Genomic DNA, 20,038 nt, shown 5'->3' with positions numbered 1-20,038 from the left:
CCGTGATTGGTTTGCTCAGGATTGGTTTCCTTCTTCCAACACCTCTGCTGGCTGTGTCATATTTATTCATTATACAGGGAAACAGAAGTTAAATCTCTGAACTTCTCATGTGTGCAGCATCTCAAACTAGAGTGTCTTTTTTTGTCTCTGAGGCAAACTTTCTGAACAAGGATGCAAGTATCGACTTGGCATTTTAACCTCAGAGCCCAGAGCGAGACAGTCCATTGTTCCACAGTAAAGTACATTTAGAAACAAATGTGCCCGGGCAGGCTGTTCTTCTCTATTATCTGAGATGTTGCTGAATTGCTCTGTGCAGCCGTCATTATTAGATATGTCAGTTTGAAGCTAATTCTCGGCTGGGAGATTATCGCTGACACAGTCTGAGGCGTTGATTCACAGTCACTGAGAGTAGCAGATGAAATGAAGGAGAGCAGAAGAAGTGCCTGTGTTATCTTGCAGTACCTGCATCGACACGGCCTGAACTGGAATCGTCTCTGGTTGAGAAAACAGCTGGGCATCAGAGACACGCACGGTGAACTCACCAGTCCTGCAGCAAGAAAGAAAGGAAAGAGAGGAAGAAAGATGGTAAGAGCGAGATAAATAAATAAAGAAGAACAGATAGAAAGAGAGAAAGAAGAAAGAAATTAAGACAGACAAAAAGAAAGTACATTGTTAAATCATGTATAAAACAGTTTTCGTTTAAAGAGGTTAAAATTTGTTTTCTCTCTCTCTCTCTCTCTCTCTCTCTCTCTCTCTCTCTCTCTCTCTCTCTTTGAATGAACCTGATCTGCACACAGCCTCTAGTTAGCCCCAGAGAGTTCTGGGAAAATGAGTCCTGTGAGGCTCCTCTAGTATCAGTCATTACATCTAATCGCCTCAGTGCTCTCTAGGTGAGTGAAGGACAGTAAAGTCTCTCTCTCTCTCTCTCACACACACACACACACACACACACACACACACACACACACACACACACACACACACACACACACACACACACACACACACACACACACACACACACACACACACACACACACACACACACCCTCATCATCTACGACATCTCCTCTCACCGTGCTGCCTCAGCATCATCAAAGACAAGGCTTATTACCCACAAGTCCCTGTGGCTGCAGACTAAATGACTGAGCAGGTTGTTGGTTTAGTGAAGACTGAAAGGGAGTTACGGCTACAAGCTGAAGCATATGAACTGTTTAAGAGCAAAAACATGTTGATGGCAGGTAACGATACTGGAAACATGTACAGATTACCCATATGGCGGCTGATAAAAATATAATATAGTGAATTTTTGAGCGGAAATTAAAGACCTTATAGACCTTTCCTGCATGGATTTTGCAGGATTTTTCAACGAGAAAGAATAAAGAATAACTAAAATAAAATAAATATTTTCAATAAACATTATGTTCAGAATCAGTCAATTGCTGTCAAATTAAATAAAGAATATATAAAAACAAAATAAATAGTTTCATAGTACTGTAGGTTCAGTATCAGTCAACTACGCACAATTCAAATTATTCAAACATTATGTTCATCCATCTCCAAGCAGTTGAAGATGGATGGATTTTTACATTATGGTCAGTATCAGTCAATTGCTGATTATTTAAATAAAGAATGAATAAAAAATACAATAAATAGCAAAATTACAGTATTTTCAGTATCAGTCAGCTGCTGACCATTTAAAATAAAAATGGAAAAAAACAGCTATATGACACTATTTCAAAATAACCCCAACCATTGTTTTCTGCATTAAAAAAAGGGTTTCTTATTGACGTATATGTTTTCCGATATGTGCCGTTAAGAAAACCTTTTTTTCAGATACCGAGATACGATATCTGGATATCAGCTGGATGACAAATATGGATCTGGCTTCAGTCGGCATCTCCGTTGAGCTCCTCATCTAACGGTAACACCAATAAACACAAATGATCCTGTTGTCAAACTTGAGCAATCGGCTTAGTGTTACACAGTATCACACAGTATCACATTTCTTTTCATTTGTCACCCATCTGCATATTCACTATCAGCACAACACTCCAAGAAGGCAACTTGGCGAGCTCCTCTTTAAAATTCATCCTCCACAGAACACACCCTCACAGCGCCTTTCAACAATAATACAAACTCTTGTGAATTACAATTTCTGGCAACCGAAGGGAGATTGGTCACAGCTTTAAAAGTGTTTGTTATGGTTGGAATAATTGTGGCCCATTAAAGAGGAATTGGACGGCTTATTAAAGTAAAATAAGGGATATATTTCAGACTTCTAAATCTCTTTTTATGTGATTCTGACTGGTATATTTGTTGGATTCTTTATAGATGAAAAATAGATTTTTTTTTAAATGCAGCCTTGAGACATGGAAATGGAGCAGCTTTTGATCCGTGTCCTTGTGTATGTGTGTAAACACTTCTCAGTATTAAAGAGACATAAAACTTGTGTCTGTGTGTTGACACTTGACTTGTTCTGTTGAGGCAGTAATGCATGAAACCACCGCTTTTATAGCCCACCACATCTAACAGTTAGATTTGTTGCTGTCTTTTGTCTGTGATTTGCTTTGTGTGATTAGAATACATTTGGACACGACATGTTTTACTCTGTTGGACTGTTCGAGGATTAAAACCTGAGCGTACAAATGGATTACTGTATGAGCCTACAGGGCACACAGAGAGATGTAGACACAAAACTATCAAGAATGTACACAGAAGGACTACAAACGGCCCAAAATGACCACAAAGAGAAACAAAATGAACAAACAACAAAACAACTTAAATTAGATGCAAAACAATCCATCAAAAAAAGAGGCAAAATTATTAAAAACAGATCGAAAATGACTACAAAGACACACAAAACAACCACAAAATGAACAAAAAGTGATCCAAAATGACTGAAATTAGAAGATGCCAAATTATTAAAAATAGATACAAAATAACTAGAGACACAAAACAACGACAACATTACCACACATAGATTAAAAATGATAGATGCAAAACAGTCAGAAAATGACCACTGAACAATACAAAAACTCAAAAAAAGATGCCAAATATCTTAAAATAGATGCAAAACAATCACTGAAATGAAAAACGACTACAAAGAGATGTAAAACATCCACAAAATTACCAAAAAGAGAAGCAAAATTACATTAAAATAAATAAATGCAAAACAATCACTGAAATGCAAAACAACTATAAAGAGCACAAACATCCACAAAATTTCCTTAAGACCCTTTGATCTTGGGTGTCTTGTTCTAACGTAGACAGGGCGGGGGCCTCTTACATGTCCAGGGGCCCATTGTCTCATAATCCGTCCATGTCTGAGGTCATTTGTTTGCGGCCTAGTGTCTGTAGCCATTATCCTCCACTCCCCGTAATTTGACAAATATGGCTATAATATGCATATTAAATCCTCTTTGAATTTACGTTATTGTCCCCATTAATCTACTGGCTCAAGACTGGGCACTGGACCATATTTTGCTAAATCACTGGCGTGCCTCCACTTTAGGCCCGACCAACTGAGTGAGGATTGCAAAACATTTGGCTTTCGATTGGCTGAACGGACATCGGGCTGAAACTCAAAATACTGCCGACTTGTTGCAGAACAGCTGTGGTGAGGAAATCTGGCACCAGGTTAAGCTCTAAAGATGCAGCATTCATTTCTTCTATACTTACTAGCAGGCTCTTTGATCTCTGGCACTGAGATCCACACTGTCAGACACAGCAACAACATGCAGGATAAATGCATATGCAGATTTGTCCACATTAACCAGGAAGTGTAAATGTGATGCATCTTCCAGCCCGTGCTCAGGTTAATGGAATTGAACTTTCAAACCAGAGTGCTACATAAATCAGACAGCAGACGGCAGACAGCTGGGCCAATAACAAGAGCAGCAACAGATAAAATGTCAGGAGAGGCAAGGTGTTTAATACTAGCTTTGAAAAAAGTTGTATATTAAAAGAGGCTCGGCGTATCTTACAACTGACACTTTGGCATCAAAAAAAGAGAAATTAATTTCAAAAGCAGATTTATTTGAAAGTGTGTGGAAAATCTAGCCTGGCTTCTCTTTACGCAGTCCCACTGAAATGTGACCAATTAAAGTAAAACATGAATAAAACTGTGGAGAAAGTTTCCATGCAGGAATCCAGGGCTCAATGGATGCTTTGATGAGTATGTAAAGGATGTGATGCTGCAACCTTCAGTGGCACTTACTCAGACTTTCTGTCAGTTGGCCTTTTGTTTCTGCAGACCCCAGACAGCTGAATCTCTAGATGTTGAATCTCAACGTTTCTGAACCCGTTCTCATTCTCGTCACATACCAGCACTTTGTTTTTATGCTCCACGGTTTCCGTTATAAAGTTTGGTTAGCGTTGTGAATTCAAAGAAAAACTATTACTTAGGTTAAGGCATTGAAACTATGTGGTTAGGTTTAGGAAAAGAACTTCTATTAAAATTACATTAAAAGAAGAACATCTATTATGTAATTAAGTTTCCCTTCCACATAGACATGAATGGGAAACAAGCCGTGCTTCTCCTGGGTTAAAGACCGGTGTGTGTTTGACCCGACCTCCGCCCTTAGCAGAGTTTGGGTCTTGTTCAGACCGGATGCGATAGACGCGATAGACGCGACAGAAGCAGCACTATTACATACAAGGTCAATCTACAGACGCAATTTCAAGATTGGCAGTGCTCTATAGTTATATAAACATATATAGATATATAAATATTTACGGTATATCTATATATATACGCGAAAATCAATTGATATTTGCATCCAACGTGCAAATTAAATATATTGAACTATTCAGCCGTCTGTTGCACCCGGTCTGAGCGCACCATAAGAAAGTCAGGTGCGTGTCATACTTATGCTAGAAGGGCGCACAAAATGTTCTTATCAATGTCACTGTGGTGACTTAGGTATCTGTTCTTTTTCATGCAAAGTGTGCTGAACTCAACGTTGCATCATCAAATTGCTATTTTACTGCAATCTTGGTGTCAAGAAAGAGCGTCTTCTGTTTGTTCTACAGCACGCACATACCTTTTTACTTATGTTTTGCTTAGTTTCCCCTATCATCCCAATCAACTGACGAGTGATAGAAAAATCAAAAGGTTAGTAGCTCACACACATGGCTTTTGCTTTGCTGTGGTGCCTCTGTTTACAGGCACCTGAAGGCAGAAGGTATCTGTTTCATCTGCAGTCTCTAACTGAAGGGATGTTGTGCACTGTCAAGCTGTGATTACACAGAGGCAGATCATCCAGTTAGATTTTCTGCAACAAGCAGCAGACTGTTGCAGAGTAACCAAAGAGCCCCCCCCCCCCCCCCCCCCCCCCCCCCGCTTATGTGCACACCAAAGGTGCAGTTAGGATTCGGTATTCTACTGTTTCTGTTGTAGTATGAACCATCAGCCGTGTTAGAGACGGATGCAGTGAAAACAGTTCACACAGTTCCAGGAAATATCCTAGATCAATTTAAACTTGTGCGTTAATGACCCCCTCAGGACTGTTCACCGGGGGGGCTGCTTCGTTCAGAACTCTGTTTTACAAATAACACTCGAAATGATGAAGGCACATGCAAACTAGTCTGGCCTGGAGCTCTGCATTTTACAGTAAATGATAATACAGGTAGACGCGTGGCTGTGACGAGCAACATGATGTTTTGGTTACATTTTATAGTGAAACAACAATGTGTTCTTTTTAAAATCCCAATTTATTTGTGTCTGACCTGGTTGTTGAGTTAACATTTAACAGTATTTCTCCACTGACCTGGCTTTGTCTCTCTGATGTCTGAGGCGGACCCGACCAGTTCTCAGCTCCGTCCAGGTAAAGGTGTCGTCTCTGGTGAGGTCTCGGCCCGCTTTCTCTCTGCCTCCCTTCTCTTCTCCTTCCGCCCCTCTGAACAGGACCAACCGCCCGTTGCTCGGGCTCTGAATGAGCTGGAAGATCAGCTGCTCAGACGGACTGTCGGGGTCCTTCACCTGCAGCAGGGTGGGGGGCAGCGGGGCAACACCGCCGAGGGGAACCAGCAGGGAACCGTTGACCTGGAGGGCTGGGGGGTGGGTGTTCACTGAGGAGGAAGAGGGAGGGCAAAAAGAAAAAAGAAAAAATGAAAATGAATGAGCTTTGGTGCAATAATAAAAGCTGACGTGAACTTGAAAACCTCTCTCTCTCTCTCTCTCTCTCTCTCTCTTTCTCTCTGAGGTGAATCACACACAAAAGAAGATATAAGACAGAAATAAGAATGAGTGGTACAACTTGAGGATATAAAAGAAAAGTAGGAAATTAAGCGAAATAAAGGTACCTGACATGTCTGTGCAACCTTTAGGCTGTTAACAATCTGACAGCGAGCTGGGCAGAGACATACTTTGACATTTTAGTGTCTGCAGAGACGTCTGTCCTCAGTCTCTAATGCATAAAAGTCGCACTGGGACGGAACTTTGATGAATGCGTGAAAATGAATGTGTTACATTACTTTTTACAACAAAAAGGTAATGCGAGTACTCTGTATCTGAGTAACTAACTTATTACTTTGTAAAAATAACTTTCATAACAAAGAAAAACATACAGCCACTAATTAATCATATTGATACATTTGAATGCATTTTAAAGCCTTACTTTTTTTCTCATTAAAATTGCTGCGAGTGGGTGCAGGGATTAGCCGAGGTTATGGGATGTAAAGGGGAAAGGTGTGTGCGTGCGTGTGTGTGCATGTGCGTGCTATGTGTGTGTGTGTGTGTGCGTGCGTGCGTGCATGCATGTGTGTGTGTGTGTGTGTGTGTGTGTGTGTGCGTGTGTGTGTGCGTGCGTGCGTGCGTGTGTGTGTGCGTGTGTGTGTGTGTATGTGTGCGTGTGTGTGTGTGTGTAGGTGGGGTAGAAATGGCTGATGAAATACGAGCAGGTCTTGGCGTGGCATTTTAGAAGTTGACTTTAATTGAAGGAAACTTTTTAAAGATCAGCTGTAAGGAGAGGCCACGTTGTAATCTCATTAAATCTCCTCTAATGATGCCAATAGGCACTCTAAAATCTCAAACTTTCAGCCATGTAATTAAAGTCACAAATGAGAATAAGTCTATAATTTAAAGCACTAGTTTTTCAACTTTTTTTTAATCTTGGCAGACAAAAAAGTTTTCGATCTAGGCTATTTCGCCTGATTAACTAGTGGATTAGTTGAAGCCTAGAGGCGGAAACATTTTCACTAGTTCACAAGATAAATGCATTTATCACATGATAAATGCATTTATCACAAAGGGTGCATGATAATATATTTCTCTATAAGAATCATGCTTTGTCAAATGTAATGTAAATCATCTCCTAACCGCAGTGTGATGCTGGAGGCCTGCAGTTTGACGAGCACTGTTTGAAAATAAAAATGTAAAAAATAACAGTACAATACTCTTCGAATGGCCTACCTCTGAGACAAGGCTCTTCTCACTGTTATTCAGGAGAATAAATTAGTACTTTACTAACAGAAATGTCAGCCGGTTAATGTTGGCAGCCTGTTCTTCCACAATTTTGACAGCTGAAAAGAAGGAACCTGACTTTAACCTTATTTAAAGAGACGCCACAGAGCTGAAAAACACTTTAACTAATGTCACTACAGAGGCATTCAATTATTGTTTTCAGCTGTGACCTGCAAGGGCTTCAGTTGGAAGTCTGTTTTTAAAGCTCACTGATGATATTTATTATTGTAACAATGAATACATTTCTCTGAATCCAAATCTTTGTAGCCTCAGGGGTTTTTGGAGATAAAAAGGAGCATGTGAATACTAGACTTACATTCATCAGGAGGTCAGAGACACGACTATTCAGGAATGCTAACGTTTTATCTGCTGAGCGTGTAGTCTGCCATCACATGCCAACTAAACTCGTTCAGGTGAATTCACAAAAGGACTGCATCACTAAACCTGCACAAAGGTGGGGCTTTGTTTTTGCAAACATTTTTACAAAATTGGAATGTGTTCTAAGGGTGAAATGCACGCCGAGCAGATTAGCATCTCAGTGCTCCTGTGCTATTTGCACGTATTTAAATGACGTAATATGCAAACATTTGTTCCAAAAATTACCTATTTTCATACAAATGAAAAACAATTCACAAAGTTCAGTGTCAACAACCTCACACTGTTACGTGAAAATATTGTGTGCCTGTTTAATGCTGCACTGTGAGCTAACACTGATTAGCTAGGGGCAGCACGGTGAACGCATTAAAACGTCTTTTTTAACCACTAATACTGTTCAAAATAACACCAAACCTCAACAAAGCACCAACAACGTAGTTAGTGAACCCAGAGTTTATTAAAAGAGTGTTTTAAAGACTTACCTACTGGCCCCTGTACCAGCTCCTCTCATAGTAAAGTCCATCCAAGTGGATTACCAAAGTCAATCCCAAAGGAAGGAAAACATTGGTGCTTTGTTTTCTGTGTAGGGACTCTTCTCATGCTGCTGCAGAGGTTTGCTGTTATTTTCAGCCGTATTAGTGGAACTGCCCGAGCTAATCACTGTTAGCCACGTCCGACTGTTAGCGACACTACCGGATTTCTCCGTTAATCGCTCATACACGGAAAAAAATGTCTCGATGGTTTATTTGATGACCAAATTTGCCAAAAAAGACCCTGGGATTGATGCGTCAAGGAAGATTGTATTTCAATGCATAAACCTGTGTTCTGTATTTGATCTTATTTCTGTTTTTTCAGTTTTAAATCTCAGTCATTTTCTAAACTCTGCTGATACATTGACATTGATAAGAAGTGTCCTCGGCTTTAAATCATGCCGTCTTCTCTGTCCGTCACTTTCAAATTCCTCGCCTGAACTTTAGATGAATGCCTCTGATCCTCGTCGGTCATGACCTGCAGTTCACGCTCTGATTATTGAATTTTTTTCAGACACATACAAAAAGAAAAAGAAAATGTATGCACTGTAATATCATTAGTGTAATATATTTTGTGAATCAGACCTTGAGACCTTGATAGCGGTTGCAAGTACTCATGCGGCCAATTAAAACCTACTTGGTGCAGCTGTAAAGGGTTGTTATGAAAGCTAGGATCTTTATCGGTAACCATTCATCAGAAAACTCAGCAAATCAAGGTGGTTGCCATGAACACCAAGATATAGAATCAATCACTCCTCAATATGTCTCTGCTGTTTGTCATTATAATTTCAAAATTCAAACTCTCAATCCTAAAGAGCTGCATATGTCTTTGTTGCAGATGGAGAAAGTTCCCAAGTATGGATTACAGGTTTCTCCAAGGTGTTGCCTTTTGTGTTTGATTGACAGCTGATTAATTAGTCAGGACTAGCTGAGAAACCCGTCCATCAGGCTAAATTTCTCACCATGAAAACTCCTTCATCCCAGTTAGAAAACAATACTGGGTATTTGTACTTAGTGTCAATTTGAGCCAGGAGCCAGTTGGTCAAGTCGTTGGCACAATGTGTCTCTGAGCATCAGGTGACTTGTTCTGGATACATTGTGAATTAGCAACGATTGTATAAATATTGCTGTTAAATTAACTAGACAGTGAGAGAAGCACACATATTTCACTGCATGAGCAGCGCCTTTGGAGGGACATTAACATTAACAACTTCCCCTTACACATGCATCAGTAAACTTGGTTAATCAGCCTGTTGCCTAGCAACCAGCCATGTGGACCTGTTTTTAATGTGACGTCTTGAGGATTTACTTTCATTATTTATGTTGCTTTCTTGATTTCATTCACATGTAATAAAAATGCCCTTTGCTGTGGTGGTATTCCCACTTCTTTCAGATAAGACTGACTATAAGGCAAATATAAACATTTATTCGAGGGACATTTGTTTGCATTTCTTTAAACCAATAACAATTGTTTTGTGTGGCTGTTGCAAATAAGAGAGCAGAGATAGCGGAAGGGAAGGAGAATGCAATAGCCGGCTAACGGCAGGCTTTCTACCGACAGGCTACATCTGGTGATCAGACCTTTTCCCCTTTACACAAAAAACAAATATAATGTCATTACCATGGCAGGTCCTTGTCTTCTGGTCGGCATAGAATCCATGTCCACAGTCAGGCGTGCAGTATCCTTCCATGAGGTAGGTTTGGTCATGACAAGCGCTGCAGCGTCCGACCCCGTCACATAGCACACAGTCAGATGAACAAGCTGAAGGAGACAAAGATCAGTCGAGAGTGTTGGAAGGAATCTTTGGACAGCTTGCACAACTTTTAATTCGATTAGGTTCTTTGTGCTCAACTACACAATGCCCTTTTCATACTTCTGTTCTCACATTAAATGATTCATCTCAAAAGGACACAATGTTTCTATAACTTCCAGCCTTGCATAGATGCCCTCTTTTGGACTCCTTAAAAAGGATTATATTCAATAAAACAAACTCTTACGTGTGCAGATTTGAGAGGAGGCGTCCAGGAAGTAGTTTCTGCCACATTCTAGCACACACTGACCCTGCAGGGTGGCGTAGGGAGGCTGGCATCGCCCGCACTGCCCAGGACCCCGACACTCCACACAGTGATCATCACAGCCTGGCAGAAAGAAACGCACGCACACACACACACACACACACACACACACACATGCACTAAAGCATTAAACACAGCGATACAACCAGTGATATGAAGTTGTGACTTCAAAGGGAGCAGTGTAATCGTATCAGTTTAATGCCTATTGCATTATTATGACTACTGTACATGGCAGTCCACGTGAAATTAAATAAGAGCTGTAAAGAACTTTAATATTGGACCTGAACAGTTAAAAGACCACGTCATGTTAAGGAACATGGAGAGACTTCAGACTTATAAAGGAGTCTCTGAAGGAACCTTTTGGATCTCCTGCTGTTGATGAACTGTTTTAATAAGAAACAGAAGATACAAAAAAAGTCTGCAAGGCAACTTCCAGTGGTCACTAATGCACAAGGATAAGATAAGAATGTTGTTTCTTTGTTTGTGATGATTGTCAGCGTAAGTGCTTTTTGTTGGACTGACCGAGGCATTTGTCTCCATCCTGATAGGTGCCAGGGGAGCAGCCCTGGGTGCACACTCCATCCTGCAACACGTATCCCTCCATGCACAGGAGACAGTCTGTCCGAAGAGGGCCTTTACAGGCGTTACAGCTCCAGTCGCACTCTGGAAACGGGACGGAGGTGCAGCACATGAGGAGGAGGAGGAGGAGGAGTTTGTGTGCAAGGATGTGAGGATGAGAAGTGAGGGCATTTTGAAGGCGAGAGCAAAAGGTGAGAGCAGAACAGAAGAGAGGGAGGGAGGGAGGGAGAGAAAAATAGATTAATACATTCATTTCAGCAGGGGATTTATTCTAAACCCATTTGTGTTTTTTTCCCCTTTATCTCTTATCACCTGCACATCTGTTGTGTTTGTGCTGCGCTACATTAATATTGACAAGAGAATTAAACACAATTAAGACAAATAAAACTCTGTTTGTGTGAGCTTCTAGGTTTGTATTAAAAGTAAATTAGGACACAGATTTTACAAAGACGAGATGACTTTGCACGGCATTCTCAGCAATTACAGAGTGACCTGGGGGCTATTATATTATTCAGAATATATGCTTATATAATTCTAACACTAAAAAGAGAATAAAACAGATTGTAAGATGGATAAAAGTGAAGGTTTTCATCCTTTGGTGATTTAAATGAATAAAGTGGCTGCAGTAAATGTCTTGATTAAGTTATATAAAAAGGTTTAACATGTTAAGAGCATTAAAGGGGAAGTTGTCGATATTTGATTATATCATCCCCACCATTTATCCTTTATTCTGTGGGGAGCTTGAATGTATACACCCAATGTCTACAACGAAGTTTGTTCGATAGTCAAGAAATTTCATTCAAGAACACGAACTGTGAACCTGCTGGAGGATCACCAAAGTCATTTCATACCGTAATATATACAGTCTGGGAACCATGAAAATTGTGCAAAAATGCAATGCAATCCATCCATCAGTTGTTGAGATATTTCGCTCTTTATCCCCAGAGCCCCCGTTAGCATCTTTGATTTCAAATTTTGTCAAGTTTGACTGACATATTTGTGATCTCTGCTGATCTGAAACATTTCAATTTTAACAAATTGTTTTTACCCCCAAAATCTCCTTAGTTCTTTTAATGATCAAAGCCTTACATTTGTAGTCTGTCAGATGGTGCTAGATCTGGAGTTCGATCTAGATCTGAAGTTCAAGAGTTAGTTAAAACAATGGTGATTGATCATGTGACCCACTAATGAAAGCACTTCACTTATTTCTGAGAAATACCATCTGAGTGTCTGTGGAGACTTTCCCGCGCTAAAAACAAATGCGGTGCAGAGTTAGTGATGCTTTTTACATCGTTTCCCTTCTCTCTTCGGAAGTCCTATCAGTGTGGAGCATGTGAAGGTATCACGCCTCATCGCTGCAGGTGAGAGCTGCCGATCTACTGACGTCATACAGTCGACACTGTTCGGTTTCCAAAGGAGCTCTGGGAGATGAAGTCCCACAGTCTCGCCTGCAATAACATCTGACCGCCAAAGAAGCCACTAGAAACAACGTATCTTAATTCTTACGTATTCTTACATATAAGAGGAGATACGTTTCTATCACTCTCCTGTTACTAAACATACGGAAGACCTAAGAATAATTTTAAAAATGTGTTCTCTAAATTGTTTTCTCTCCTGTGTCTATGACTCAAATTAAAGTGTTTGCCAGGATAATATCAAACATTTTTTCTCACTTGCCTCTCAGGGCTTCTGTATAAAAAATAATTTTAAAGTTTTTATACATTTCTCTTCATTCTGTCTTACACGAGAAGTAGTAACACATCTTACAGTTGTTCTTTTTACACTCTATGTTTTACTTTCTTACATGACAGTGTGAGGGTAGAAAGCTACTCCATACTGTGATAAAAGGCTTCCAGAGGGGTTTCCCCTGTATAAAAAGATCACAGATGTGTAGGTTGTTGGTAGACGTAACAGGGAACTTTCTACTGTGGCTGTGAACTGAAAGCTCCAAAAGATTTGTCAAAGCCCTTTTGGTTTTCAGAGAATGCTGCTTTCTAACGCTTTGGGTTCATTCAGGGTAGAGGGGATTATCCAGATAGCGGCTACGGCTGACCGGGAGGGGGGTGGCACATCGCCTGATGGATGTTGAAAACCACCTGCCATGGTGGGAGGCACTGCGAGCAGCCTCGCAGGAAATCAAACTGTATCTAGCCACTAGCAGTTATCTTAGTTTCTAATCCCATGTTAGACATGGGAAGTGTAGTTCCACCTCAGGGGCCAGTTCCTTTGGGCCCCTGATACCTGGAAAAATCTCATTACACTGAACCATATCGCTGATAAAGGGAAGCCTGTGAGGCGACGTTTGTGGGAAGTGAGCTTCACATGAAATGGCTTTCTGTGAATTAAGTGGATGTCTGTGTTAAGCCAGGCTGACATTCTGAACTTAAATCCCATCTCATCATTATTCCTTGAGATAAGCACAAGAAAACATATTTTCACACATCTTATTTTTGAGTTGGCAAAGAAAAGCAAGTGAGATCCGGCCTGACAGGATGTGGTCTGGGCGGGTTATTGGGTAATTGAATATATGAACAGAGTTATCGCATGCAGAATGAAAAAAACAGGATTAGTTGTTTAGTTCAGACATAGATCCTCTGAGGCTCATTCATCAACTTCCCTGCAGGATGGAAGATTTAATATAGTTAAAACACACATACACACACACACACACACACACACACACACACACACACACACACACACACACACACACACACACACACACACACACACACACACACACACACACACTCACGCACGCACACACACACACACACACACACACACACACACACACACACACACACACACACACACACACACACACACACACACACACACACATCATCATACTGTTCAGGATATGCATAGCTGGTCCCACAGTTTATGATTTTATCAATGGACCCCATAAACTCAATGTAGCACATTGCGCTACATGCAATATAGAGAGTAATTTATGAATATCATAAAGGGCGTGCAACATATCCTCATTATTAATCCAATGTCCCTCGACCTCACTGTAATGCAGTGTGTGTGTGTGTGTGTGTGTGTGTGTGTGTGTGTGTGTGTGTGTGTGTGTGTGTGTGTGTGTTGGGTTGTCATGGCGCCAGCAGCAGTGTACCTCTGCAAGCTCGGGTCGTGGTGTTGAGGTAGTACTGATGAGCGCAGCTGTCGTATTGGCATTCCCCAAACAGCAGCACCTTGGCCGGGTCGCGGCAGGAAGTACAAACCCCGGCCATGTCGCACGTCAGACACTGGCTGTCACATGCTGTCGGGACAAAAAGATCATCATTGAGGTCATGTTATATAGAGGGTCAGAGGGGAAAGGATCAGTGACAGGGTGTAATAAAAACATGTCGTCGCCATGTACCGGCTGAATGTGAATGTGTTGGAAACAGGAATGTTCCGCCCGTCAGGTGATCTCATCAATACCCAATGTATGTCAATAATTAGGTTTGTTTGCAATCATAACTACTACCATGTGGAATGAATCTGAATGCTAACTACTGTTTATCCGTTACTTTAGCTAGCTATTTTAACCGTTATCCAGTACTTTAAGCTAACCATTTCTACTGTTTATCAGTTACCTTGAATTAACTATTTCAATTGTTTATCTGTTACTTTTCACCAACTATTTCAACTGTTTATCAGAAACGTCTGCCCAACTGTTGGGGGCGCCGATCCATTTGCAGCACCCTCGCTCTGACATCTCTCCATTAATTGCACGTATATAGGTCCTGTTTGCGCATGTGTGTATGTATTTCGGGTGTGTGTGTGTAACCTGAATAATAATAATAATAATAACAGAGTGAAAAAATTGAATTTCCCCTTGCAGGATTAATAAAGGAATTCTTCTTCTTCTTCTTCTTCTTCTTCTTCTTCTTCTTCTTCTTCTTTAGCTAACCACTTTAACTGTTATCCAATTCTTTAGACTATTTCAGCTGTTAATCAGTTACTTTGAGCAAACTATTTTCACTGTTTATCAGTTACTTTAAGTTTACTAGTTTAACTGTTTATGAGTTACTTTAAGCTTACTAGTTTAACTGTTTATCAGTAACTTTAAGCTTACTATTTCAACTGTTTATCTGTTACTTTAAGCTAACTATTTTAACTGTTTATCACTAACTTTAAGCTTACTAGTTCAACTGTTTATCTGTTACTTTAAGCTAACTATTTTAACTGTTTATCACTAACTTTAAGCTTACTAGTTTAACGGTTTATCTTTTACTTTAGCCAATTATTTCAACTGTTTATCCGTTACCAGCTAACCATTAAACTTAAACACATAACTTTTAGCTATATATTGCTACCATTTGTTCATTACTTTTAGCTACCGGTTTAAACTTGTGTTTTCAGCTGTTACAGGTGATATTATTTTAATCAAATTATACACTCATCAAGCTTGTTTTTTCAAAATCACCTTGGCTTTTTCACAATCTTTGACCCCTGGCTGAGAATCACTGGTCTAAATAATCTATTGAACACTAAAACATGGTTTTATTGTCGTCATGATGGCTGACATTTTAATAACAATGTCTTTTGAGTTTGCAAATGATTCACCAACTCGACACCGTGTTGATTTGATTTGGTTTGTTTTCCTGCTGCCTAACAAGATATTTCAAATAGTCTTAACATTTAAAGGGTCATTTTAAAAGCAAACATTGCTATTTTGTGGGCAGGTCAAGGAATCTTTCAAATAATTCAATTTCAAACAATTTTCAACTATCAACTATCAACTACTCAGACGTACTTGAATGAGAACATTTATGGCACATGTATCCTATGAATGTCTATCACAGGATTAAGAAACCTTGGCAGAGGTATGTCCCTGTCTGAGTGCTTTTTAGTTACTAAAGCTCTTGCAAAGGTTGAGTCAAACTGTTATGAATACCAGGTAGCAGTATGTGCTATCTCGAATAAATGCTTTAAATGTTTTCAAGGCAACTTACAGAAAAATAACAATATAGAGACATTTTGACCTCAACTGCAGGTGCTTGAGTCACGAATACTGCAAACACACAGTAGATAATGCAGCAAGTGGAAAAAGGACATTAGCAAACTGTAGATGAACAGGACTACAAATATTTTTTATCTTCACTCTAAAAATGCAGATCGAGTTGAAGTCAAAGTTGAGTCAAGACTTCAGAGATGTGCTGGTACTACAGAACACCAGAACTGTGTAGTGTTTTTTACTATTTGGTCCTCCTTGTGAAAGTCATTAAATTACTACAAGGAAATTTCATTTAGTGTTGATTTTGGCGGCCCTGTGGATAAATGCGGTCATGGTCTTGTGTCATAAAGATGTCCAGGTGCCAGACTCCCTTCAAAAATCCTCTCACTTTATGGCAGCAGGGTCCTACAGTCTGCACCGCACAGTCCTAGTGTACAGTGCTGGCGCACAGTCCTGGTTCTTGTTCTTGCAGCTTCTTTCCTGCTGGAGTCTGCATGCCGTAAATCATCTTGTCTGATTTCAGGGGGAATCTGACCCAGTGGCAGGTGTGCAAAATAACTTGTTTGTTTATGTAGGTCATAGTATTACGTTAGTTAAACACTCCTTGTGGTAAATTTAGGAATACCCTGCAACACCATGTGATCTCAGATGTAATCTTTGAGGGTCGACTAAATGTTGTGTAGTAACATCTCTGGTTCTTGATGTGTTATCTTCCTCCAAATCAGACAGAACTGTCAACTCGTTACACTATGTTTCCATCTTCAGTCTGACTATATAATGGAAGCATGGTTAACTGACTTGGTTGTGATTGGCCAGTGATGTAAACACACAGCTTGAAAATGGTGTTAGTCCCGTGTCCCGTGGAGCTGATTGCCTAATCGCCAGTGGGCGGATTCTAAAGTCTGGACCCAGGCAACTACTTACCCTGACAGTTCCTCTGGCCGTTGTCATAGTAACCAAGGGGACATTTGGGGGCGCAGAGTCCCGAGGGCAACAGAACGCTGCCGGCGGGGCAGGAAGTACAGGAGAGAGGCCCTGCCCCACTGCAGGAATCACATGATGCATGGCATTCTGAGTAAAAAGAAAAGAATAAAATAAAATGTAGTATATTAACATATGACGAAACTTAAAATATTCCATGTGGACAATTTGGCTCATAGAAACAACATAGAAACAAATAAAAATGTGAGATAACATAGAATAATTTAGCATAAATATGATGCAAATAACAATATCAAAATATATATTAATGAGGTACCGGGTTAAATAATGGAGAATTATTGGGAACCGACATACTACTGACACATGGAAGTACAATACAAGGAAAACACTGTATGACATTTACAGTACATGCAGCATGAAATCTGTACTGTAGTTATGTGCCCATTGTGAAAATCTTGAAACTCAGAAATGTGAGATGGCTAAAAGCTGTTGAAATATCAAGTCCTTGATGAAAAAAAATATAAAAAATTCAAATTAAAACCACATTCTTGAGTTTAAAAATACATATTCATAAATCACACTAATCATTAAGGGTCTAATCATTCTTAGATTGCTCTGCTTCTCCCGCTCCCCTCATCACCACCACCACCACCGCTCATATCTGGCTTTTGCATTACAATAATCATCAAGATGGAAAATTATAATTTTACTCTGATGTGGCAAAATTCATCACCAGGGCCTCAATCAACAGCAGGAGGAGTGAGATGTCACCAAAACTAAAATTAAAATGTGCTTTGTCCATACGTGCATGATTATTTAAGATAAGATGAGATAAGATATTCCTTTATTAGTCCCACAAGGGGGAAATATTTGTATCAATAAGCGATCACTCTTGCTTTTTTCCTTCTGTGTGTGTGTATCTGTGTGTTCAGCTCAGTGTGGAGGCAGCAACTACAGCTGCTGAGCCACAGTGTGATGAAGAAGAGGATGACGATGAAAGATGGGATGAAGGATTATAATGGTAAGTAAGGTAATGATGATAATACTGATGTGATTCATCATAAAAATCCAATACAGCATTAATTTGAGCCATAAAAGAAATTAAGCAAAAGTGGTAAACTGTGTCAACTTGAACTTAATTTATTTAGATATTTGTTATTTGTAGAAACACCCAGAGAAAGTCACTTTAACTGAACTCCTTTGTGCAAGAGGAGAGGGAGAGACCCTGCACTGTCCTGTCTCCACTGATGTAAATTCTTTACACCAATGACTGCAGAAGCCAGCATGGGGACAGGCTCATCCTGAAACACACTGACGATACAGTTATCATCATCCTGCCCAATGAAGATGAATCTGAGCCGATGCTGGATGAGTTTGTCAAATGGTGTGATGAGGCCTTTCTCTAATTAAATGCCTCAAAGACCAATGATATGGTTCATCCCACCATATTAGACCTTCATCAAAGGAACTGGCATTGAGTTTGCAGAACTGTGTAAGTATCTTGGAACGGTCATTGATGAAAACCTGAAGCTTGATGCTAATTCCGATGCGGTCTGTAAGAAGGGAACGTTAGTACTTTATAAACTTTATGAACTCTGCAATAGAAAGGGTTCATTTGTGGGTGTTTTTGCTTATTGTGATGTCATTTCTTTAAATACTCCACATAGCTAAGGTCTGTTAACCTGACTATCGCCAGATGACTTTCGTTCCGCCTTGACTCCGCCTAGCTCCACTCAACCATCTGTGTTTTTATTTATACTCATTTTTATAAGGCAGGCGTTTTGAAAGTTTAATCTGCAATCAAAACCAAGATTGATCATGTAACGTGACAATGTCATCACAGGCGTTCACTGAAGTCTTCGCTCTTTGCTGCAAAAAGAATTGATGCTCTTGCTATTATGGTTTTGATTTTAGACCGTTTTTACTGGATCGTGTACCTAGAACCTGTTGTTTGTTTTGCAAACATCCATAGCGCCTGTATCATTCTGTCCCCTCAGCGCAGAGATGATGTTGTCAGGCACAGTTCGTGCACAAGCCACAGATCCCCCCCCCCCCCCCCCCCCCCGCGCTTGCTCATGTTACAATATCACAGGCACACACCTCAAGCTAGGCATACGCTAAATGAGTTGTTATCCATGAGTAGGTTAGCCAGACGACCTCCATGTAGCAAGTACTCCATGCTGCTTATTGATGAGAGAAGACACGGGCGCCTTCACAGGAATCTGGTGCATGCGCATTCGTGGAGAGAGCGGAGGAGCTTGGTGGTAGAGGCGGAGGAGCGGGAGAGTTGTTAACGTTCAAAATTTGATTGAGTCAGCTCGATCTGCCGACTGCAGCTTTAAGTAATTAAATACTTTAAATATAGATCATAAAATTATTTCTTTTTTTTACAAGACTTTTATTGAATCTTTATTGAAACTTTTTTACCATGATGCCTGTTATGGTAACCTGGTCAGTCTAAGTGACCAGCAGGCACTCCACAAGGCCATGATTCTGTTAAACTGCACAAATCACCCCCTTCACCTTGAGTTTGACTCTCTCCTCTGAGCCTGTGGATCAGTAGAGCAGCTCAACTCAAGACCAATAGGAGTAAAAACTGCACCCTCCCCTGTGTGAGAGACTGATGACCAGGAGTGAGATGTTTTGCTGGCCTAAGTAATAAACCCTAACCCTAATGTGGGTGGTGATGGCGTCACAATCTCTAAACTTGTGATACAATGAAACACTTTTTTCTGTTATCTTTTCTTCCAGCATGAAGCCTTTTGTACTACAGTACCACTTCTAGTGCAGAGTAACTGTTTCAACAATAATACCTCCAAATCCCCAAACATCTGTCCATTGTTTTCATCTTTACACAGTTTGCATCCGAGTGTCGAAGCATCAGCAACGGTGAGCTGGGAGGAAATGTGGGGATTTAGTGTACTTTTAGGCATTATAACAGAACCAGGCAGCGTATGTACATGTTTAAAGATTGAGGAGATACAGAGAATAATCTTCTATGAATGTTCCTCCGACGAAGTAAAGACTTATTCGTTTTTTGTTTTTTTTAAACTGGCTGTGAATTTAGTTTTGTTTCAAAGAAAAAATCCTACCAGGTCAACAAAAGGAACCCCAATTTTA

At 40.2% G+C, this 20,038-nt stretch overlaps 1 protein-coding gene across 2 annotated transcripts in view; it reads right to left on the bottom strand.

Annotated features, from left to right (window-relative positions):
* fras1 (Fraser extracellular matrix complex subunit 1) overlaps nucleotides 1–20,038 on the bottom strand; it is a 310,210-nt gene that overhangs the window by 100,526 nt on the left and 189,646 nt on the right. For both annotated transcript variants that reach the window (XM_083913052.1, XM_083913053.1), the window contains exons 21-27: nucleotides 16,901–17,047; nucleotides 14,147–14,293; nucleotides 10,969–11,109; nucleotides 10,369–10,509; nucleotides 9,992–10,132; nucleotides 5,772–6,072; nucleotides 463–547 (exon numbers count right to left, since the gene is read on the bottom strand). In XM_083913052.1, coding sequence (XP_083769178.1) covers nucleotides 463–547; nucleotides 5,772–6,072; nucleotides 9,992–10,132; nucleotides 10,369–10,509; nucleotides 10,969–11,109; nucleotides 14,147–14,293; nucleotides 16,901–17,047 — 1,103 coding nt within the window. The remainder of the gene's footprint in view (nucleotides 1–462; nucleotides 548–5,771; nucleotides 6,073–9,991; nucleotides 10,133–10,368; nucleotides 10,510–10,968; nucleotides 11,110–14,146; nucleotides 14,294–16,900; nucleotides 17,048–20,038) is intronic.

This window comes from Echiichthys vipera (genome assembly GCF_963691815.1).
Source record: "Echiichthys vipera genome assembly, chromosome: 4".
Classification (NCBI taxonomy): domain Eukaryota; kingdom Metazoa; phylum Chordata; class Actinopteri; order Perciformes; family Trachinidae; genus Echiichthys; species Echiichthys vipera.
This window is presented reverse-complemented; position numbering and strand designations above follow the sequence as displayed.